The sequence below is a fragment of the Pezoporus occidentalis genome, unplaced genomic scaffold (genome assembly GCF_034315485.1).
Source record: "Pezoporus occidentalis ecotype Australia unplaced genomic scaffold, CSIRO_AGI_Poc_V1 ctg14, whole genome shotgun sequence".
NCBI classification, from domain to species: Eukaryota; Metazoa; Chordata; class Aves; order Psittaciformes; family Psittacidae; genus Pezoporus; species Pezoporus occidentalis.
Window position 1 is genome coordinate 2,849,684 of NW_026913209.1, and position 24,087 is coordinate 2,873,770.

A 24,087-nucleotide genomic window follows, 5' to 3' on the forward strand; every position below is an offset into this window, starting at 1 on the left:
GAAAGATAAGTGTTATGGTGGGGAAGAAATCTGGGTACTTACCCCTGCACTGATGGATAAGTAATAGTTACAATCACTTCACTGTGTAAGCAGATATTTTTTTATAATTTTTTTTTATTTGAAAAGTTATGCACAAATTTTCTTCAGCATTGCTGAGCCGAGCAACTCTGCTATACAAAATTTCCTCCACAAGAAACCATCTGATATCCGAATAACCTCAAAGACTAAAAGTTTCCCTTGAAAAATTCAAGCTAGAAATATAGCTTGTGTTTTTAGTAATATGAGTAAATAACCCTTGCATCGGTTAATTTTGTGATATTGTAGGTTTACTTTAAATAAGTAGCTTGTGCCTTTCTAAAACATACTCATGTTCAGTGACAAGTCTATTTTGGTTGGAGGTAATACCTACCGTATGGTTTGCGTGGGACTTCAGACTAAAAAATAGTGATGACCAGATCTGTCCAGAAGAATATACGATTATATTCTACATTTTGTGCACTTTTAATAGGAATCTGTTCTACAGATTTTAATTTTTTCTTTTTTTTTAATAGGGAAAAAACCTCAGAGGTGTTTATTTGTTTGTTTGGTTTTGGTTTGGGGTGGGTTTTTTTGTTTTGTTTTTTTTTTGTTTTTGTTTTTTTTTGGTGGTGGTGGTGATTTTGTGTTTTGTTTTGCTTTCTTTCAGAAAATTTCTACCTGCCTACAAACTATATTTATTACCTATTTACCAGTATTTGAGCTTCTATTCACATCTATCCCCGAATGTGCCATTAATTGTCTAGAAGACCATACCTGAATTTTATAATCTAGCAATGAATGAGCATATTGGAATACATATGTGCAACAGCTTGTAACTTGTTGCTGTAGTAAGCTACAGCATATCTCATATTTGCAGCCTCCTTGAAAGGCTGCTGATGTTAACGTCTGAACTACCCACTTCCTAAGAATCTTCAGTAACATTTTAAGACTATATAGATCTTAATGGAAAGTAATAAACCCATTACTTTAGATTAGCTGTGTACTTGCTAAAACTATGTAGTACTGTCAGGAAGTGCTGCATAACTGGCTTATGACAATGGGCTTTAGTTGTCTGTGGTATCTCATTAATAGTTACCCCATCTGGACCTTTTTACAATCATCACAGTCTTTGTTATGCAATTTTTTTGCATTCCACAATATCTTTAATGTACTATTTCAGTGAATTGTGCTTTTTGTATATTGAATTCTCTTACCTTTTTCTAATCTGATTTTTCCTGGGTTATCTCCCACTGCATCAGTTGCAATGTCAGCTGGATCCTCGTCCATTCACTTAGCTGCTTTAAATTCTATGTAGGCAGCTACGCAGTTGAACTTTGGCAGGGTGAGCTCATCCCATCTTTTTTAAGAAGATAAACTGAATGACATGGAGGCAACCATGTGGGTTTCATAGATAAGGTTAAAAAAACACCAAACACCAACCCTGGATGCTATCTGGTCTTCATAGGCATTGATTATCCAATGAAATATTTTGAAGGCAGGGTGTGGTTGGCTAAATTTTTGCTCCTCCCACTGTCATCTGCTACGCTTCCAGTTTCAGAGGGAAAAATACAAGCTTGTAGATTGAGTCATAACCTCACTTCTGCTCCTGACTCACTTGGGAGTTTGAGGTAAGTCATTCTACCTTATGTCTCAATCGCTCTGCCCCAGGACAACAAGGAGAGAAGGAACTATGGAAAGTTATGCAATATTTTTGTAGATGAAAAATGTAGATATTGAGACCAGTATTATTATTATGCAGTACAATAATAATTTTGTGTGCCCAAAATGGATTTTTTACCTAGCTTCTTCCCCAAATAAAACATTTTTTCCCCGTTTTGTAATGAAAAAGTTTAAAGAAAGATTATGTTGTACCAAAGAACATCTTAGGTTACTGAAATACTTAAAAATTATTGTATTTCTCGGAGCAAAGCATACTCACCTTTCATCACCCTGTTCTCTTTTGCACCAATAACAACCAGTAATAAAGCTACAGAGTGGTGCAAGTTGATGACTTCTGAGACAAGGCCCTGACGTGTGTGGAGTCTCACACAGAGCTGGCTCCTACTCCATACTTACACTCTACCCTGGTTGGTTTGCCAGCATTGTGAGGAAATGCTGAACATTAAGAAGTGAACTTTTAATAGCTGAGCATACTCCTTTGCACTTATGATATCAATAAATATACATTAGTTGTGGTCTCTTATGTTAGGATGTAAATTGTCTATAACTTGGCTATTTTTTTTCCTACTTTTGTTTACGCAAAAATACCTGGCTGTACACTGTAATGAGACATACTAGTAAAATATATTTGCTAAACCATAATAAAAAATCTGCTTGTTAAAGTGTAAGTTTAAACATGGATGCACTTCAACAAAATAATATACTGTGATAGCATAAGCAAGGTAAGGCTTGCAGCTCATGGTGGGTGGATACCATCACCTACATGAGCAGTAACTGCATTACTCTATGGTGTGGGCAAGAACAGAGCATGATACTGACAATAAAATCAATCAGTACCATGGGAAAGAAATGTATTTCCTACGTGGAGAAAGCACAGGTACCACCACTACTTGGCAGATGATAGCAGAGAGAGTAGTTTGCACTTTAAGGCTGTACTTTTGGAAAATGCTTGTTCTGTTCTTCGTGTTGAATGTTTCAGTATGCTCCCTTTGAAGTCCATTTTCTAGACACACTTGGACCCTAAGGTGCAGGGGAGGGTTAGGTTGTCCTGGACCCGGTCTCAGAAGTGGAGTGTCAGGCCAGGGGCCCGGCTCTGGGCCCTTCGGGGCTCCGCGTGCTCGCTGACCCCGCTGCGGAGGCGCAACTGGTTGGCAGACATCAGTCCCCGCAGCGGGCAACTTGTGAGCCCGCGGCTGCACCTTTAAGTGCCCCTGCACCGCTGCCAAGCGCTACAGCTGCAAACCCTGTCCAGGCATGAAAGCCTCCCTTTCAGATGCTTTTTTTTTCCTTCTTCCCTGTTTCTGCCTGACGGGTTTCGGCCTCCTGGGGGAATTTCCGCGGCTTGAGGCCCGACTGAGGGCGGGGGGCAGCGCAGTGGTCTGCCGGCCGCTCCCCCCAGGACCCGGCCTGGTCCAGCCTAGCCCAGGCCAGCCCTTGGGCCCGTCGCTGGCGGGCGTAAGGACCTGCGGAACCGCCGTCCCGAGCCCCGTCCGCGCCAGCGGGAGTGGGATGTTTCATTGTCCGGAAATGATGGAGAAGGAGTGACTGTGGCGGCGGGGGGACAGCGGGTGTGAGTGGAGAGTGTGCGCGCCCCGGCACAGGGGGAAGGCCCGCGGGCGCGGCGGGAGAGGCGGCAGCCGCCGGGGAAACAGAGCGGCGGCGGGAGGCGCGGAGTTCCCGCGGCGGGGGCGCGGAGGAGGGCCGGGCGGAGCGGGAGGAAATGCAGAGGTAGGGCGCGCTGCGCTGCGGGTCGGCTCCGACCGGCTCCCCCCCAAAAGCCCTGTCCCGGGCACCCCCGGCCCTCCGGCTGACAGCCCTCGGCCGCCCCCGCCCCACAGCCGCCTCCCCCCGGCCCCGCGGGTGCTCGCAGTGGGGGGCGGGCGACTCGCCCGCCGCCGCACCGCAAAGTTGCCGCTGCTTCCTTGCTGTCCCTGCTCAGTCTCAGTCCCCCGCCCCCAAGCCGCGAGTTTTCAGCACGAAATACATTAACGAGTGCTTTCATTTGCTTGTTCCTTCAGGGTCGCGTGTTAGTGTTGTTGGAAGGGGGTGCAGGCTGTCTGTTCCTCGGTGAGAGAGCTGGCAGATGTCCCAAGTGAGAGAACCTCTTCCTCCGGGGCCTGAAGGGCCAGAGCAAGCTCCGACTGAAAACAGCGCTTTGATCTCTCTCCCTCGAGGTAAGTTGCTTTAAAGTTTCACTGTAATTGTTGCACCTTTTATTTGAATGATACATTTACGGATTTGTTTTGTGGGTTTTAACCCCTCTCTTACTCCTCCTCCCGCTCCCTCCCCTCTTCGGTGTAACTCTGTAACACCTCTTTAGAGTTTTAACCAGAAATTCCTATGTAGAAAAAAAAAAAAAAAAGAATAATAAATGCACTGTTGTGAGCGCTGGTTTTCAGTACTTGAAAAACTGCAGTCATTCAGAGGCAGATGCTGCTCCTTAAAAATCACTTTCTTGCTTCTCAGCTCTATTTGTGTTTAGAAGCTCTTTCCTCTAAAGCTCTTCCAGGTCTTGCAGTAGAACGAGAAAGGTTGTTCCAGCAGCGGGAGCATTGTTCAAGTTCGAGGTCACTTTGCTGTTTTGTTCTTAGATTACTTTGTGATGCTTCAGTTGAAACCAATTTCTAGGAGTGTAAACTTGTTTTGTGCCAGCTGTTCAAAAGGTTGTTTGAAAGTACATTCATCTTGAAGAGAAGTTCTTTAAGTTATGTCTTGTTTGCATTTTCACAAAATACATTGGTATTCTGATCACCTTTATATAGGGAAGCTTGTTAAGGTGTAGTGTAGGTTATCTGCAAGGTAGGGAAGTATGTTTGCTTCCTGTGTCTTGGTCTTTGAAGATAAGGCATTTTTTTTTTCTTTCAGTTTACAACTACAGTTTTGTTTTCCAGAATTCTGACAGGAGTTTTAAAAAGTCTCTGAAGAACAGACAAATAAGCTTGTTCAAAAACTGTGACTTTATTCATAACTGGTTAACTGGAACAGAGCCTGGTAACACAGTTGTGCAACTGTGGATTAGAGATGCAGTCTTGTTTTTGCAACTTGGAAAGTCAATAGCTATGTGAAATGAAAACTGAAGACTCATTTGAGAAACCAGAAAGTATCCGTAGCTAAGTAAAAAATGTTCTGGCAGGGATACATATTAAATTGGCTTATACTTATCTTATTGTTTGTTTTTTGTCTTAGAGAATGACTCATAACTTCTAAACAGTAAAAAAAATAAAAATGATTAGATACAGAAGATCAAGCATACAGAACTGATCTGTTAGAATCATGTTTTTGTCAGAAACATCAATAGCTGTGATATATGTTTATTTTCAGTGTGTTGTTTTTATTTGACATGTGATCAGGTGGCCACACTGGTTACATTCTGCATGTGGGCCATACATCCAAGTTACTGAAGTTGTAACTTAGTGAGCTAACTAGACTGGAAAGTGGTCTGATTCTTACAGTGCCACTTTAAGCTGAGTTTTCACTATGAAATAGTCTTATTCAGTACTTGCTGTTCTTTTTATTAAAAGTAAGGAAACAAATACTGATCTGTCCAGAGAAAAGTTATGTGCAGAAAATCCCAATGACACAATTACAGCTCACAGTGTTGAGGTGGAGGATTCTGAAATTACTTTCTCAGGGATCAGTAAGGTACAAAAAAGTGTAATATATTGATTCAGATTTGCTTATTGGCCACACCCTTCAAGGCACAGGCTCAATTTTAAACCATGTGTGTAGTTCATAGAAAGACAAGGCTATTTGTTTTTTTTTTTTTTTACAGAATTCATCATTCAAATATGTAATTTTTATTCTAATGAACTTAGGTTTAAGGTTAGCTGTGGTTATTTGCTACTTTTTTTCTAGCTTAAGTCTGTTGGGGAAATGGGGGTGGAAAGAGGAAGAGGTGAGTTCATAACATTTCCAGTCTATATTCCAGCATTTCTGTTGTCAGCTTTGCAGTGTGTGGTTACAGGGTAAGGTAGTCCAGATATTCCAGGACTGGAGATCTAAGATAGTATGTCTGGCACTTTCAACACCCCCTACTCTTCCTATACTACCCCCAGAACATCTAAAAGTACACTGACTTTTCTAGAATTCAGCAATAATTTTAAAAGCTGTGGTTGAAATTCATAGTATTTCTGGAAATAGGCTGGAGGTATTTGGAAAATTCTGCAATAATTTAAAATAATTGCTACTTTACTTAGATTCACCTCATTGTATTTATGCGATGACTTCATATATTTACAGTGAGGTACTTCAAATCTGTGTCCACCTAGAAATAAAGATTACTTAATAAAAAAAAACTGGCTTATGTTGTATGTATAATAAAGCATTAAGTGCGTTCTAGTGAGAAAGAATTTTTGATTGATAACAGCATGCTGTACTATACTTTGTATATTTGTTTAACTGGTGTAGATAACCTGAGAACAAACTTTTCTGTAGTTCTGTGAGGTATCATCAAAACTTCCAGAACTTCAAAGTGCTACTTTTGTTCGCTGTCATGTAAATTCAGATGCTGAAGCCAAATTGTATTATTCTGTGAAAAGAAAAGAGACTTCAGTTGAATTTTAAATATCCCACAAATAGCTATCCCACAACCTAATTAAAAAACAGACAAAAGTAGTAAAACTTAGGCAGATTGCAGGGATATGCATCAGTTGTGGATATAGTGAAAACTCTGGGTTGAGACATAGTTTGGCCTACAGTTGTGGCATGCTCTGGCTTTCACAACTTAAAAGACTTTGCTACTTTAACCAGCATGCCCTCTCAACATATGCCCTGTCACTGTTCTTCTTTGCTATTCATTATTGAATTAATGCATAAATATTCCTGAGATTATTGGACTTTGCCCCACCACAATTATGTGTGCTATGAGAGAGATCAAATGAAATCGTAGTGTCTTCTTTTGTGGCAATATCAGTACTTAATTTCAGTCTTTAAACCGTTATCTGTGCCAATGGAGACTGTTATTCTAAGGTACAGGCTACAGGTTTAATCTAAAGTTTAACATAATTTCTGCAAAGATTCAGTTATTTTTTCCACGTCCTTCCAAAAGTGTAGCTCTACTTGTGCACCCTTGTTCAAGACCCTGCTCATGCCGTTTCTCTTCTATAGCTCCACAGGCCTTGAAATCAAATTATGACTAGTTCATTGCACACCTGTGTGCTATGCAATGTAGTCAGCAAATACTGTCATCTCTACATTCTGACCACTTCAGTTTGGCTGTAATCAAGTATTTTCTTCACTGGTAGGTACCAAAAAAATGTCCCTAAGCAAAGAATTTGACAATTAGTGACCATTAGCCTCTCTGCTTTAAGGAAAATGTTTAACATCTTAGAGGTCGTATCATGATTATTGCCTGGGCTATGGGTAGAGTTTTTTCATTAAGTCCTCTGCGTTTGAATAATCCATGGAATACAAGAGAGAAATTCAGTGAACATGGAACTATTTAGAGAATCAAGCCATGTTTTTGACAATGGAGGACTGTCATCTCTAAAGTATTTGAAATGCTTTTACCTCTGGTTGCATGTAACTAAGTGTAACCTAGAATAACAAGTGAATAATATTTAGCTTTCTCACTACTATTTACTACTGCTACTGCTAGTACCCTCTGTTAATGAAATTGAGCCTGATAATTGCACTTTAACTATAAGAACTTCCTGATGACTCTTTAGATGATGGAAATACACTAGATTTTTTCTTGTTTTTTTTTATTTTAAATGGTGTGGGGAGGAGGATGGAGAAGTCCAGCAGAAATATTAAGAGTCAAGTTCTGTAAGTGACAGTTCGCTTTGGCACAAATTACGTCACTGATGCTGGAGGGAGGTGCAGTTCAGATTTGAAGTCTGAGGAAACCGTGTTCAGCAACTAATACTTCCATTCAGAAAAGTACAAAAAACATGTACTCCTCTTCAAGAATGTGATTCAAACCTCTTCACGTTTTCTGTGCTTAGCTGTTTTCAAGATGAGGAGCACTAAAGGAACATGCTGACTAGATGAGATGGGGTGACAGAGGACTTACTGCAATGCACATTTGGACATTCTTGAGGCAATGATTACTATCATCATAATTATTGCACTTTACCAGCAGTGCCTCAGTGTTATGAGTAATGGATTTTTATTTTAACGGTTAACCAGTGGACTCAGATTGCCCAAATTTACCAAATACTTCCTCTATATTTATCTTACTACTTGCAATCTGACAAGAGTTCAGTGAATCCGTGTTAATTTCTTTCATTGCTGTCTCATTCCTGAGAGATCTATTGAACGTTACTGACTAAAATACCTAAAACTTTCGTAAGTGTCTAACTCTGGTTTGTCATAAAAATACACTTCTGCTTTCAGTTTCACGTTCATGCTGTTCCAGTTAAGTGATTCATGTCCACATGGGTGTGATAGACTTGTATTTCATCGAGTTGACTGTAAAGGTCTTGCATCAAATTTGAAATATTTCTGTTCCATCTCATAGGCTAATTTTATACCAGAATAATTCTCAAATTCCATTCCAGGCCTTCAGAAGGTAGATTTCTGTTTGTTTTAAACACTTGCTTTTACCTAGTAAGTTGCATCCAGCAGCGAGTGTGTTATGCTAGTGTTTTCATTTGGATCAGCAATGCAGTTTTGAAATGGATCTCCTGTTCGCCTCTGGTTTGGTTTGCATTTTGGAGTGATCCTGGAGAGTGACCTGGACTGGATTCCTTTTGGACAATATAATCTGAAAGATGCACTGCAGGAATGTGCCTAATGCACTCCAGCCACTAATAAGCCTGCAGACTTTGAGATTAAATCTGAGAGCTAGCCCAAAGAAGAAAATCCCCTGCATAATATGGAATGTATCCTTAAAATCAGCTCTTACTGTACAGGCCCACTTTTATTGGGCCATACTATTGCTAATACCAAGTATTAGCATGCTAATGTTGAGCCAAGTAATGCTTAGCATTTAATGAGCAACTAGTTTTGTACACATGTGAAACATTTTGGATGATTAACATAAATTTATAACTGACCACATGACAATTAGTGTCATTATTTGTAAAGTTTTTGCTTCTGTATTTGACTTTCTTAATGCTTTTAATTAATTAATGCGGAGTACCTGTGTGCATATTGGTAGTAATTTTCAATTTATCATGAGTGAAATTTGTCTAGGGCTGTCAAACCTGTAGTACAGTCATAGTTGTTGTATAGCTTGCTGTAAAATTCTGTGTAAGGGCTTTCCAAGAAGTTCAGTTGAATTGCTCTAGTTTTAAGAGACTGACTTTTTTTCAGCGGCATTTTGAAGCCACTGAAGGTTGCAGTAAGACATTTAAGTGAAAGTCATTGAAATAAACCAAATTAGTTTTAAAACAAGCAAACATCTAAATGGATGCTTTCAACTTCATAATTTATGGATTATTAATATTAAAATTAGATTGTACAATCAGTCATTAATGAAATGAGATCATTTCAAGCAGATCATGAGCTGCAATAGTTACTCTGTTACATGAACAGCGCAGTTGAACCTGTTATGTGGAATGACTAAAAGTTTTAGGTTGCTGGTGGGTGTTGCTGTTAATGGTTGCATTGTGAAACCTGGTATTATTGCGATTCCTTTGTGCTACTGTTGTGAACAGTGGAATTTTCAGTAGGAAAGAGCATCCTCAGTGGTTCCTTGCCAGGGAGGATATTAATGAACAAAGGAAGTGCTAGAAATGCAGTGTTTGTCACATGCTCTTCAGTCCCTCCCAACCACTGTATGCTTGAGCCAGAGAACCATACTGCTTCCTTTTGGAAACAGTCCTCAACTTTGTTCCTTATAGGTCTACTTTCATGTTTGTTTGGGGTTTTTTGTGTGTGTGTTTTTTTTTGTTGTTATTTGGTTTGTTTTTTTTCTTCATGGGTTTTGTGGGGCTTTTGTGTCTTTTTTTTTGTTTGTTTGTTTGTTTGGTTTTTGGGGTGTTTTTTGTGATTTCTGTGCTTTGAAGGACAAAATTCCATTTGGGATGGTTTGAACTTTGCCCATGTATATTTAAATCTGCCTCTGCTTGTTCAGGGACAACTCAGGCCTTCTGAGGATTCATGTTTACGTTCCAGCAGCTGGGTCAAATTTAGGTGCATAAATAAGCTTTGCCCTGTGCCTCAGCCGTTCCTCCACCCTTAAACAGTAAAACTCTTGGGCTATTTCTGACTCTGCATGTTTGCAGGTCACAGTGACTACACTGTGCCAGCCCATTCTTCTTGTTCCTCTCTCCTTGATGAGAATGATGCACTCAGGTTTCCAGAAGACTTTCCCAGCAGTTACTTTTGATTTACTTGTTTGGTGCTGTCCACCATGTTTTTGGTGAACAGATGAATGTGTCATAGCAACAGAGCTTTCTATTGTTGTAGTGACAGGATTTTTAACTCATTTTACATTCACAGTTTCCCTGTGTCAGTAGACAAACTCTAAACCTGTTTCTCAAGTCCAGTTTACCATATTCCTAGTCAAGCAGTCTTATAGTTCACATGCTTGGAAGAGATGGCTTACTGAGTACATAGGCTTATGTGTCATGCAATGAATAGAAATCAGCTGCCAATCATACTCTGAGGACATGCAACCCACTCATTGTGGGCACTTGTTTCCATTTTTTTTGCGTGTTCAGAGATTGAATATTACATAATTACTGATGTGTTATGGCATGTTTCAACACGGAGACCCATTTCTGAGTCAGCTCAAGAGACATAGTGGGGTGTTTGGGGGAAGCTGAAGTGTGAATGGACAAGCACTTAGAGAGACAAAGCCCTGAGCTCTTCCAGGTGTGTCCTGCAAATGTATATCCATTACCTATGTGTTTTGTATTTTCTATCAATTTTGTATGTTAATTTGACGTCCACTCAATACCCTCTACATTGTCATAGAGGAAGATAGAATAAATATAGCTCTAAAAAGAGGGATATTCCACTGGGGTGTTGTAAGAAAATTTCAAAAATTAGTTTGAACTATGCCCCAGCAACTTTATAAAAGCATAGAAGAAAGGATTGGAAAGGATCTAGAGAGATTGCCTTGTATACCCTTCTTGCCTAACTGTATCTAAGTCTTTCTTAGCAATTCTGTTTATTTGTTAAATTTTCTTTTTGAGAGGGCTATTGTAATAGCAGCCTTGTTGCTGACCCAGACTACCAACAATGTTGTTAGTCCAGTCTTGTGGAATGTATTTGTCATGATTCAAAGAATTGTATGTAACAAGAAGCATATGCTCTGAACTAAAATGGGAGCTAACAATCAATGCTACAATAGTCCCAACAGTGAAAACAAGTTTGATTCTATGAAATACATGTATTGCTGTGTAACTTTAAAAACAAATATAACAAGATTATTTTAAAACGAATGCATGTACTATAGAAATGATTTATATATACTTTAATAATTCCAAATGAAAAAAAAAAATAGTTCACTTGTTTAATGAAATAGTAATTTTGAGATGTGATTAAGTTCTTTTTTTTTCAGTAAGTGGCTTACCAATTGTCTGTAAATGATTTGGGCTGTTAACCATCTCAGTTCTATACTTTGCCAACATGTTGTACCTCTTCCATATTGAAACCTTAAACTTGCATCAATCTGTATACAAGCAGAGTTTGTGCCCCTGCTTACCTTCAGGATGATTACTCTGTGTGGGTGTACACCACTCCTGCGGGTTTTTTGGCTAGCAACTCTTCAGCCTGTTAATTTAGGAGTGGTATGTAGCCACATGGGTTACTCGTCTGGGGTGGTATGGTGGTAGGTAAAAAGACTATGTTGCTTTTGTGACGTGACTTGCGGTTTTAAAGAGAGATTGTATTTCTACTTCAGCACTGCCAGCCTCAGAACATAATGAGTCTTTTCTTTCCATTATTTGAACTGCTAGGAAGAGCATCTCTTTTTCTTCTTGGCTCTCAGTTTTGGAGGTTAATCACATGAGAGCGGAGGGGTGTATTAAAGGAAGCAGAAGCTAAAATACTAAGGAAGTATTACATAAAAATCCATAAGGTTAAGCTTGATTAAAACAGAGAAGTGATGTAGATTTCTGTTATGCACATTCCTGGGGAAATCTTCATGTGAATTACATAGATCAAAGAATAGGTATTCAATTAATGTTAATTGTTATAAACTTCCTATCAAAATGGGTTGGTGTTCAATTGAAGCGTTGTGGTTTTTTACTTTTTAATGGTGCCGTTTTCTACTTTCTTGCTAACCGTTAATATAATTTACAATTGCATGCAAATTAAATAATTATACCTGGCTGTTTACCATATCTGGCTAGAATAATAAAAGTACACATGAAAAATACATGTATGACCTTTAAGAAAAAAAAAAAGAGAGGCAAAGATACTGAACCAAAACCAAGTAACAAAGCAGAGGAATGAAAACTAAATCCCTGTGAATAATGACGACTGTATTCTGCACTCCTTTAGATTTCTTGGATAAGAATGTAATCTGGAACACTGAAAGACCCATAATATTAACACTAACATTAATGTTTCCTTAGGGCTATTCGTTGTTTACTACATGAAGTGGTAGGGCTCTGCAAAGTCTTATCCAAACTGTGTCCAGTAACTTTGCAGTTTTGTACTACCACTGTCTATAAGATACTGTGGCAATCTTGGTGATGTTACTGCAATAAAGTAATTTGAGAGCAAAATCTCTTAAAACAGCTCATTTAAGCTTTCTCTATGTGAAAAACAGAGTTTTTACACTCTCTCTCTCCACGACACTGCTTATTTTCATCAGAACAAAACAGACTCTCTCCAGGAGAATCAGCTCAAGACATTTTTAAATCTCATTTGCACCTAGTACATAACCGCCCAGGAAGAATCATCATACTTCAGTGCAGTTGGATTTGTATCTGATGCCTGTCAAAGGGCTTGAAAACATCTCTTAGGTTTTTAGTTTGTTTTTTTTTTTTTTTTGTTTGAGTTTTTTGATTTAGTTTTGGTGTTTGTTTTTTTTTTTTTTTGTAGGATGAGTATCTAGGTATTATCAGGGCAAGATGCAAAACTCACAGAAGTCAATGGGTATCTTCCCAATTGCTTTAGTAACTATGCCAATCCCAGTGAAACTGTTCATTTCAAGACAGGCTTGAGGAAATATTGACAAGTTGTTGAAGAAATGGTAAGGTGAGGGAGGGCTGAGATAGAAGTACCACAGATGGGTCAGACATTTCAGAGGTGGAAATTAATAGAAGGGGAGCAGCAGTGCTTGAAGGCACATGCTACTATACATACAGTATGGCATATATTAAGTGATGATCAGTGCTTCAATTTAATAGGGTGGATAACAAAGGCAGAAAGTTAGGATTTAAAATTGAACTGCTGTTGGCTACATAAAGAAACTAATTTTCATATGTCGCAGTAGCAGGAAGTGTTTTTCCTGGGTTTCAGGACTGGAATCATTGCTTTGTTAGAGGATATGGCGTCATTACGTTGTGATAAGTGATTTATAAACACATTGTTTGAAACAAATAAATAGACCTGACAGACTTTTTCAACAGTTGCTCATTTAGATATGCTGTAACTATCAAATGTTGCAAGTATATTAGAAAAAAAGCTTAAGACAAAATGTTTAGTGTTTTACAGGTCCCTTGAGTAAGTGATATAAACTGATAATCTGTCACTGTGAATAATGAACAAAGTAATTCCAGATTTGGAAGTGTTTCTTTGAATGCCCATAGGAAAATCCTGTAGCAATCAAGATCAGAAAGATTTGTGTACGTGAATTTGATTGCTAAAACATTAATGACAGTCAGAATGAAAGCTGTCACTTACCTTGGTTTGTGAAAATGCAGGTCTGTGTGTGTTAATTGGTGAAATCATCAAAACAACAAGATCTGCTATCTTGTGAAAAAACTTGCATCCCTCAAATAACCTTACCATGAGAATTTCCCAGTGTCTTGTATATACTTGGAGAGAAGAAATAATTTTTCCTTTCATCATAGGCTAAATATTGACTTTTATTCAAAAATGGTTTTTAAAGGCTATTTTTTCAACAAAAAGGGTGATTGTGTTATAATAAATTTTCTGGATATTTGTACTTAGCAGTTTTGAAGTTTCAGCAATATTTCTGTTTAATTATATTTCCAATTTTAAATAATAGAAAACAGGCATTAGTGGAATTCTTGTAGATTTTATATGCCAGAGCCACATGTATGTGGGCAAAAAAAATAATGTTTTTTTTTTATGTGACACAACAATTCAAACCTTTATCTGAAAATTTTGTGGAAGGTAACTCAACATAAACAAAATGAACCATACCATGGGGTGGCAAATGCTGGTGAGTATTATTTTGCCTGATTAAGCATAATATGACTAAAAGACTTTCTTAAAGAAAATTTGTTTTGATCTAGACAAGAAAACAAATGGAAAATAAGCTTTATTAGGAACTATTTCTACGGAAGCTACATGAGGGGCTGCGATGAGTTATTCTTTTTTGGTTTAAATTTCCAAAGATGAGTTTTGTTTACATAGAGGAAAAACACCACAGAAACTAATACTTTAAAATTTCTTTTGACTTAGAAAAAGCAGACCAAGAGAATACCGCGGCAGGAGATAAAGACATAAACCAGCCTTCCAGTAACCAAAGTATACAGCCAGAGATACAAGACCAGTCCATCTGGGGAAATCGCACTGATGGTGACCTCATCAGAAGTAAGTATTTCCAGAGCAAATTGCTGCCACTTAGACTTGCTTTCGCAGTGTAACGGGATACTGCCTGTTGAGTCTGTTAAATGCGTGTCAAATGCAATTGTGTTGCAACTATAATGCGTACTTACTGAGTTTATTTCCCAGAATGACTCCTGTCAGCATGCATAAACAGTCAGTTAAAAGAAAGGTGTGATTTGAGTGGTACAGTAGAATGTAGGCCTCTGTAGCATCTACATTTTTTAAGCCTTATTGTTATATTTTTATCATTCATCATGGGATCTGTATATTTAGTAGGCACATGAGCTGCAGAATGCAGCTGTGCTGGGTGTCACCAGCCTTGATTTGTCAGGTTATACATTTAAGTGGCAGAGTAAACTATGCTGAGAGCAGTTGCTTTCAGATGCACTTGGTACTGGTCAGGTGTAAGTTTATGAAGAGTTTTTAATCCTAAAGCAGTTATTCCTTTCAACACTAAAGAATGCTGCAAGACAAGGTTTAGGCCTAAGATATGGAACTGTTTTTTTAATGAGTTTTTGAAAGTCCATGTTCCTAGTGTATGTCTTAAATGCTTTAAAACATGAAAAGGGATGCAAGATTGTTCCCAATTTTGTCTTGAATTGGAGCTCTTATGTTGTCCAAAAGATCAGCCACAATTGCACCCTCCCGAGGCAAAAATATTTCTGTCAACTGCCAGAGCTAATGCTACTTTAAAATTCTGTGAATGCTTGAACATTAGTTGCTCAAGGGAGGGGCTGCATGAGAAATTGTTCTCTAATTATAGGGTGTATTCAGAAAGCAAATGGACTAAAGGCTGAGCAGTGAGCCAGCTCTTGGAGATCATTGTCTGACCACACACTTTGGGGTCAGTATGTCTTTATACTGCACATGTACTACACTGTGCACAGTGGGGTAAATTCGTATTTCTGAACCTGCTGTTGTCAATACTGGTGATTTTCTATGGAGTCACCCTGTTTTTTTTAGGTTTGTTTTGTTTGCTCATTTTCTAGTCTTACCTACGCATTCCACATGTGAACTTTGTGTTAGCATTTGGAGTTCTTTTCAAACCTTAGTTAATCCTTTTTTCTAAATAATCCTTATAAATACTTATACCCTTAATGTATTGAATACTTATCTAGATCCTTTACAGGAAATTAATTTAGCATGTCAGATATTTATTTCACAATTTAAGAATAATTCCTAAAGGACTCTAAAGAGTGAGAATTGTCCTGAACAGCTTCAGAGTTTACTTAAATCCCAAAAGATTATTGTTTTAAACCTAACTGTCCCTGAACAAGCAATTGATTTTTCCTTGTGTTGAGGACATGGGAAGGTGCACATATAGAATCTGCTGCTTTTGGAGTGGCCTCTTTCTCCTTCCCTCTTCCTAGAGCCTTCCTTATTTCCGGAACAATAAGAAAGCAGATTTATTTTGTGACAGCTAGCAGCATACCTGAACTATGGAGGAAAGAACCAAGGACAGTAGGATGGTGCTGTGCTTCCTCTAATCTGTTCACCACAAGGGCATATTGTAGTGGCTCTACTGGGAAAGAGGGAGAGGAAAAGATCATGTTTTTCAAAGTACAGTAGAAATTGCAGCAGACTGTGCAAGTCCCTGGTAAAGTGACTTGACAGTTCTGTGCAGTTGTATGTGTCTGTGGTGTCTGTGATGGGAGGCTTATCTACTGCTGTATTAAAAAAAATATCAGGAACAAGGGCAAAGGCAGGGTAAAATCAAAGTGTAATGTACTGCTCCAGTGTGTACAGCTATGCTCCTTCTGGAGTCATGAGTAGTTTTACCTTTGATTTTATGAAAGCAAGTTTAAGTGAAACCTGGAAGTTTCTAAACCTCCTGGTCTTAATAGCTAAGTTTTGTGTAGTAGTAGCTTTATTATGAGATATGTTTGAGTAGCTGCTATGATGCAATCCTTCGTTTCAAATTAATGATTTCCTTTAACCTTTAATGTTAATGTTTTCTAGATGAAAGAAACAAAAATGATGAACTTAAAACAGCTTCTTTTCTTTTTTTGGAGGCTGTGGCCATGAGTAGGGAAGTCTGTTCTACTTAAAAGAACTGAGGAACACCGGCTCAATTACAAGTACTTCTTGTAGTCTGCAAGAGTTTTACAACTCAATCTACTTCATAACTCAAGTTTGAAAGATAGAACAAGGAGAGCAAAGAGAAGCTTCTTTATCACAATATTACTTAGGCATTTCATCTAAAATAACAAGTATCATAGCTCAGAATGGCTGTGATTCAACCAGATCTATTACCCCACTAGGCTAAAGTTTCCCAAATGCTGCATATTGAAAGAAGCTTGAGGTTACAAATAAAATGTTTTGATCATTATGGTATATTTAAAAACCCTTTAAATTGTTTTAGACAAGGCATATTTCAATTTTCTCAGGTATTAACAACCATTCACTATCCTAACGAGTCAGTTTCTTTTTTTCCCATACAGATTGTTTTCCACCCCCACAGTTGATACACACTCCATTTGTTAGCCTTATTTTTCACTTTGTAAATATTTCCAGTATTTTATTTCCAAGGTTTTCCTTGTTTGCAGCTGTTTTATCCTGCTGTTATATGGAAGTAGATTAATCAGTCAGTTTTACTGGCACACCAACAACGAAGTCCAGTGTTAGAGGCTCTGTAATGACTTCATTATGTATGATTTCTCATTTGCACTTGTGAACTCAGTTTACCAGGCAACATCAATAAAATAAAATGCTGCTCCCGTTTTCCACAGTATGATGTTTTCAGTTCACCTTGCCTTGCTCTTGCAGTCCTTTTCTCAACCCCCCTTTTTTAATTTCTAGATTATGAGATTTCTCCAGATTAGCCCTTTCCCACCTCCTTTAGAGCCCTTTCCCACCTCCTTTAGAGAGAGTCCCTTCTCTCCCCCCAAATGGAAAAGCTCGTAATACCCTGGGTAAATGGGTAATCTTATGGGAAGCTTCAACCAAGGAATTGTTTTTGAAGAGACCTTGAGAGTCAAAAGGTTACAGTATTCTGCTATATAGGCAGGGAATAGCTAAATGAGAAGAAATGGTTATATTACCTTTCTGTATTAATTGTTAATGCACTTGCATGACTGTTACTGGAATACTGTGTTCAGTTGGAGAAGGGTCAGGGGAGAACCACAAATATTTCAGGAATGACTGGAGTAGTTGAAAACATGTCTTATTGTGGAAAACCTCCTAGAATTAAATCTGTTTAGTGTTAACAAGGGAGTAAAGAGGCCCTTGTCTAGTCCCTAAGAAACATGATACCACAAAACACAGAAATATGTTAAGACAACTCATCAACTGAAGCAGACAAAGGGAGAACTAGGTGTAATGCCTGGAAGTTCAGTTAGTTAGACTAGAAATCAGGTGTACATTTTTTAGCAGAGAATTTAAGTACGGGAAGACCTGCCAAATATGTGGTGGTCTTAGATGTGTTAAATTTGCTTTATTCTTCATAAGGTGGCCATTGCTATCCGTATCCTTCCATTTTAGAACCTGAGTGAGGAAGAGTCTCTTTGTCATAGTGATTCCTCCAAACTGGTATAACCTCTATATTTTTCAGCTCAGGTGTTCAAGGCAACACTGGGACCTATTCCTTTGCACTCACAGATGCACATATATTTTGTATTTTATTGCAGGCTGTAGGGGTTCTGCTTTTCAAAAGAGCTTAGCCTTTGAATCACTCCATCTGCTTTTCCTTCTTTGTCAATGCATTTTAAATATCTGCAAACACCTTCTGCTTATTTTCATTATATGATCTGGTGGCTTGTAGTGGAGATGTTCTGCTTCTGTTATCACTCAGATTTGGCAAGTGAGGAAGTGTGGATGTTAAGACATGCAGTTGAGTAACTAGTGGCTATAGGAATGAAGCCATAGGTAGTTTTGCTTCTCCATTTTACCACAATGGCCTGCTTTGTTCTTTGGGAAAGGTTAGGGATAATTTTTGCTCCTTTTTTTTTTTTAAAAAAAAAAAAAAGCTATAAAGGCGGTTTTCAGAATACTTAGGCAGAATTTTTTACAGAGGCTACTAGGTTATCATCAGTGTGTGCTGTTATGCAGGGGAAGAAATGTTTAGGAGGGAAGAAAATGCCAGTCTTGAACACTATTTGCTTGTGAGAATTTAATCTCCTTTCTGGTTTTCAAGCAGGACCTTAGCTATGTGATATTTAAGAAAACAAAAAACATCTACCATAGATTCAAATTGTCATTAATAATTGATTAATAATAATCCAATTCTCAAGATTAAATACCTAAAATATGCCCATGTTTTACAGATAGAAAGGTCATTGCTATCCATCATTTCCTAGCTTCAATTGCCTCTCTCTCCTCCATGAAACACCCACCTGATAAGAGTGGTTCTTCAGAGAAAGGGATGCTTCATTCAGATCAGTGGGGATTAAACAATTTTACATGTTCTTGTGCCCACTATTTTATTACATTCTTTTGTTTTATTTAAATATAAGCCTAGATATCCTAATATTTTTGTTTTCTATATTTTTATGTTTACATTTTTACTTTTAATTTACTATTAAATAAATAATGACTTTATTTAATTTTAACATCGGGAGATTCCCTTTTCCCTTTGGCTAAGTGACTGATTACTGTAGCTTAAATTACACAGTTTGGGTTTGGGACTTTTTTTCCAAGAAAATGAAGATAATCTGCTGTTAGAACTGTTCGTTTGATATTAATCCATATTTATCTTCTTGGCTAATTTATGGTGCAGAGTCATCTTCCAGTTATTGTGATTTCAGTTGCCTTTTTTAATTCTATCTCTAAAATATTGCACAGAGCTTGAAGTAACTTAAATGGTTCTCTTGAAAGCTAGAAAGTATGATAATCTTCTTGCAGTGTAACTGAGTTTGTGAGTACAGAAATTGTGCAGAATAGATTAATGGAAATTATTCAAAATATATTGCTAAATCTGAAAGGTGTATTCTTTTAGTTAAAAAAGTGATTTATGTACAATGTTCCAAATATGCCCAGGTATAAAAATCTGCAAACTGTGAATGAAAAAACTTTAATCAGTTCAATATTTAACTACAGGAATGCAGTATTTGATATTTAGATCCTTCTTTAAAAGGGATAACTCTTTGAGGAATCTGGCCAGTAGAAGAAAAAGAAGTGTGAAGGTCTTCCTTAAGAACTCCTCCCAGAGAGATTTTCTAATCCTTTCCCAAGCATAGAACTAGCCTGTGTTACTTCTGTTTCTGCCTCTGACCTGACAGATCTCATACTACTTCTGTTCCAGAAGTCCTCAGATAACTCCGCTCATGTCTCCTGAGGAGCCTGATGTTTTTAACTTCTTCCCAACCAGCTGACAACACAAGCATTTTTGCAAACATTCTTTGAAAATGTTGTGCATGAGCTAGTCCCTTAGCACAACACAGGAGGTAGAATGTGATTTATTATAATAGTTTTGTTACTGGTTTTGCTGTGAAAGAGTTAATTTTCTTCATAGCTGCCTACCAGGGATATGCTGTGGCAAGTTTTCAGCCACTAAATAGTGAACTACGGCTTTGATTATATAAACTGGAAGAAAGTTACCTGTGTTGTAGAGCATATTTGGAGTACTCATGCCAGTCAAGATAAAGCATCTCGTAAAGGTGGTAGTGAAAATTATGCTGTTTAACAAAATTTTGGAATTCAGTTGGCTTACAGACAGGTCAGTGTGTCGTGCATCAGAAGTACTAAGGCAGTGAAAGACTCATGGATTTAGTCCTGCTGATGGTACACCAGTTGAAGCTGAGGAGAGAAGCGATCAGCAGTACTTTGGCAGTGGGCTGAGAAATACAATTGAAAAATCAGAAGCCAGTGCTATCAGAATACCAAGAGACCAAACATTTTCAGTATTCCAGATAGACTAATCAGGGTTTGCAGCTGGTGCACACATACTCAACTGGAGCTCATGTTTGCTACTGTTCATCTGAGTCTTGATGATTCAGCTGGGCTTGTTTAGATTGCCCTCCTCTTTTTTTTTTAATGGATAAAGATGACACACTCTTTCCAGTGTCTGCCTGGAGACTTCTGCAGAAAGGTAGGTCTTTTCTTGTTGCAAGTGTATCCATCTCACCACTTTTCATTTCCCCTAGGAATTTCTGGGATCAAATCTCTCAGTTGAGAGGGAATTTCACACCTCGTTGTTGCACAACCATAGCATTTTAATTTAATTTTCATTTCACCATCTCCTGGGCAAAGACGCTTATTCACAGATATCTGTATCCTTGCAGTTAGTCTTCAAAGACTTGGTCTTCGGTGTTTACAGAAGATATCTGTGGAAAGACCCACGTGTTGCTGAATTAGTAGCCCCTTATAAACAGAGCTGCTGTGGGATGCAGATGTTTTCTGTGTAGCCTCTTCCCTTCAAATCTGGGTTGAATGTTTTGAAGCAATACAGTTAATGATGGACTGCAAAGGGTGAGGAATTTGTATACTCTGTGGTGACTCCATGTGGAGAAATAAACTTACTGTTGTTGATCCATTTACAGAACAGTAGTCAAACTTCAGTGAGAACTTTAAACTGCACCAGATGACCGTATGATAGGTGCATGTATTCTGCATATCACTAGTAGCTAGAATTACCTGAAGCCTTTCATTTTCTGTGTTTTACTCCTTCTGACTTTCAGAACATCATCTGAATTTATGGTCTGAGGCTGGGGAAGTTTGAATGGCAATAATCATCGGTAGCAGAAAAAGGTGAAATTCTTCAAGTAGTGTGAAGATTAATGTGCTTGCTGTGTTTGAGCCTGAAGTAAACTGTATCTTAATTTCAGAATATTTTCCTTTGTTGTATTGCTACTGTCTCAGAATTAATGTGCTGTTTTGCCTAGATTGGAAAGAATATTTATGTTCTTTTCCTGGTTAGTTCCTCTTATAGGGGAAAAAGTACAATACATTTGTAGTAGTTCCTTAAAAAGGAAGAGTAATAAAATTCTGACTGTGTTCTATGTGAAATATTGCCCTACGAAACCAATGAGTCAGTGTGGTTTCAGTCTGCTATTTTCTGTGCTAACGGTATTCAGTAAGCCATTTTTAGCAAACACCAAATTACAAAGTGTGCAAAAGTATCATCATGCAACTTGTACTTTTAGGAACCTGCTTCTGGCAAGGATGTCTTAAACTTATAACATGAGAAAAACTGTCTTAGTTTTTCTGTTTAAAATTTTATTTTACATTTGCTATTGTGTGTTTGTAATACCTGGAGTCCTGGAGTAGTTTATACAGCTGAAAAGTAGTACTGTAGTACTGTATATTCTGTGTACATCAAAATGATTAATTCTTCAAAATTTAGAGAATAAAAAGAGTTTTTAATCTTTCAAATACTGTATTTGCTGGTAAAAAAGTGAAAGATGAAGGGGAGCTTATGGTCACAGCAGAAGGCTTAGCCGAGTAATTATGGTTAAATATTTTTCTTCTTTAAATAGCTATCCAGAGGAAAGAAAGGTCTGAATACTAGTTGTTCTGCATTCTGGTAATATCTGCAGTGCAAAAGTACCCACAAGTACCTTTCCCTGAAGGTATTTTTGTAAAGGACAAGGAAAAACAGGAGCTTATGACCTGTTTGTGTGTTGCTGTGGTGCTAGTGCTGGCAGTTTTTTGTTTTCCCTAAAAAAAATATTATTCATGATCCAAACCCAAAGAGTCCCTTTGAAAAACATTCAAATGTCAAACAGCTGTGGTCACTTGGGCTATTTCTAATACTGGTTTTGTTAACTCATTATACTGATGAGGTAGGCCTCCAAAAATAGAGGTTTGATTTAAGAGAATAATGAATTATTTGCCACCTGAGACTTAACTATTTTTAATTAAACAGTAGTGTTCTGGCATGTGAGAAACAGGTTTTTGCATGGAAACTATGCTTGTAATTTTTGATCATGAAATACAAACCCATGGCATTCTGAGATGAGAGGTTTCAAATTTGGAAGTTTATGTCTGGACCCATGAAATTTAGAGGCTTAAATTTTTCCTTTTAAACCAGTTTCCCTCAAATTCTATGCAATATCTCAACTATCATGTTATTACTTAAATCTGAAGCTATAAATATTATGATACTTGTTTAGAGAAAAATGTCAGATTTAGGAACGCTAGTGTTAATTAGAGCAGAATTTCAACTGAGAGGTTATTTCCTATTGCAGAAGTTCCTCAAGCTTAAGTGAGTTTTATTGATTTATAGCTCAGACTTAAGGTGGTATAATGTTTGCATAAAATGTTATGAAGTTTACTTTTGAGGCAAATCAAGTAGAGCAAGCTGTTAGGCAAGCCTGTAAGATATGTGGCCTATGAGTCAGATTTAACCTTCAGGACAAGTTTTTGCCCCTGAGAGACAGCATAAGCTGTTTGCCCATTCCTCAGCAGAGCAAGAGCAAGTCTGTCTTCAAGTATGGGTAGCTGTGAGAGACGTCTTTCTTCAGAAGTTAAAGCTCTTAGCCAGGCAGAAGGCATGTACCCTTTCCTTTTTTCTTTATTAGGACAAATACATAATTTAACTGCATTCTGCCAAGTTAAAATAAAACTCACATTTTAACAGAAAAGCAATGAAAGATTATTATGTTTACCAAAATTGGCCATAAGAGAAGTGTCAAAACAGACTGAACATCTTTTTGGTCAGCACAACTCAGACAATCAGGAGATGAGTAAAGAATACTCTTTTTGCTTGAATTTCAAAATAAAGGAAGCAGTAAGCTTTGGTGAGAAGATTTGGGATCATCCTGCTTGGGAAGGATTGTCTGAGTGATTAAACTGAGTTTTTCACAAGGTGATACAAAAAAAATATATATTTGGATGGCTCAGCGGGCTATGGAGCTAACTTTGGGGTAATGCCCATGTACTTGTCATATATGTGATTTTACTAAATTACACCAGCTCATCTAACAATTTAGTATTTCCTAGCTCACTTTGCAACTATAACTTTATAAAGTATTTCCCTACCTTGGTATATATTCTTTTTATTGTGTGCTGAGTTTTCAGTGATAATAGTCCATAGCATATTTATGATGTAAAATCACTATTGAGAAATATTTTTATATGGGAATAGATCTTTCAGTGGAGCTATGCCCTAATCATTCTATAAAGTATCTAGCAGAGTACGTTCATGCATCTGAATAAGTTAGAAATATCTACGTTTCAAAGCAGTCCTCATCACAGGTATTTTGTAAACTGTTCTGTCCTGGATGAAAGACTTGGAAATTTGAAACTAGTATGAGTTTTGTATTTACAACAAATAAGACAGTGTTTGCCTTTGGAAAGGTATGGAAGGGAACAACCAACACACAGCACCATTTTAACATTTTAAAGGAGGCATTCTAATAAAAGTTACCTTTTTTTTTTTTTCTTTTCCCCTCCCTTCCTCTTCTTGTTCCTTTCCTTTGACTGTTACTTCTATTTCTCTATCCACTTGATTTTCTGATTCCCATCAGTAGGGTAGTGTTATACATGATGAATCTTTTCCCTACAATTTATTCAATAAATTCAATCTTAATTTTAAATAATTTACTGATTGTTTTTGTCCATTTGTGTATTGCATAGTATCCACTATAGCTCTGTGAGAAGAGCAGCATAATGGAGAGACCTCACTTGCTGTGCTGTGCTCCCTCCTTGAACTTGGCAAAATAACCTCTTTGAAAATAACCTGGCAATAGGTCTCTTTTGTTATAAGGTTTGCATCCACACCAGGGATTCTGCTAGGATAGCTGGAATAGGACAAGTGATTTCGGTCTCATTATCAATAGTTTGTTGGGTATTTGTGGAACAGGTCCTTAT

The 24,087-nt window shown here is 37.7% G+C and overlaps 1 protein-coding gene across 5 annotated transcripts in view; it reads left to right on the forward strand.

Annotated features, from left to right (window-relative positions):
- Positions 1-1,493: 1,493 nt before the first annotated feature.
- Positions 1,494-24,087, forward strand: part of MDFIC (MyoD family inhibitor domain containing) — a 52,990-nt gene continuing 30,396 nt past the window's right edge. Inside the window, exons 1-3 of one of the 5 annotated variants that reach the window (XM_062609598.1) lie at positions 1,495-1,646; positions 3,717-3,872; positions 14,194-14,325. In XM_062609598.1, the coding sequence (XP_062465582.1) occupies positions 3,782-3,872; positions 14,194-14,325 (223 nt within the window). In that variant the 5' untranslated portion in view covers positions 1,495-1,646; positions 3,717-3,781. Of the gene's footprint in view, positions 1,647-3,133; positions 3,269-3,344; positions 3,427-3,716; positions 3,873-14,193; positions 14,326-24,087 lie in introns of those variants that run through there. The other 4 variants (XM_062609601.1, XM_062609600.1, XM_062609599.1 and 1 more) reach the window with 4 other exon arrangements.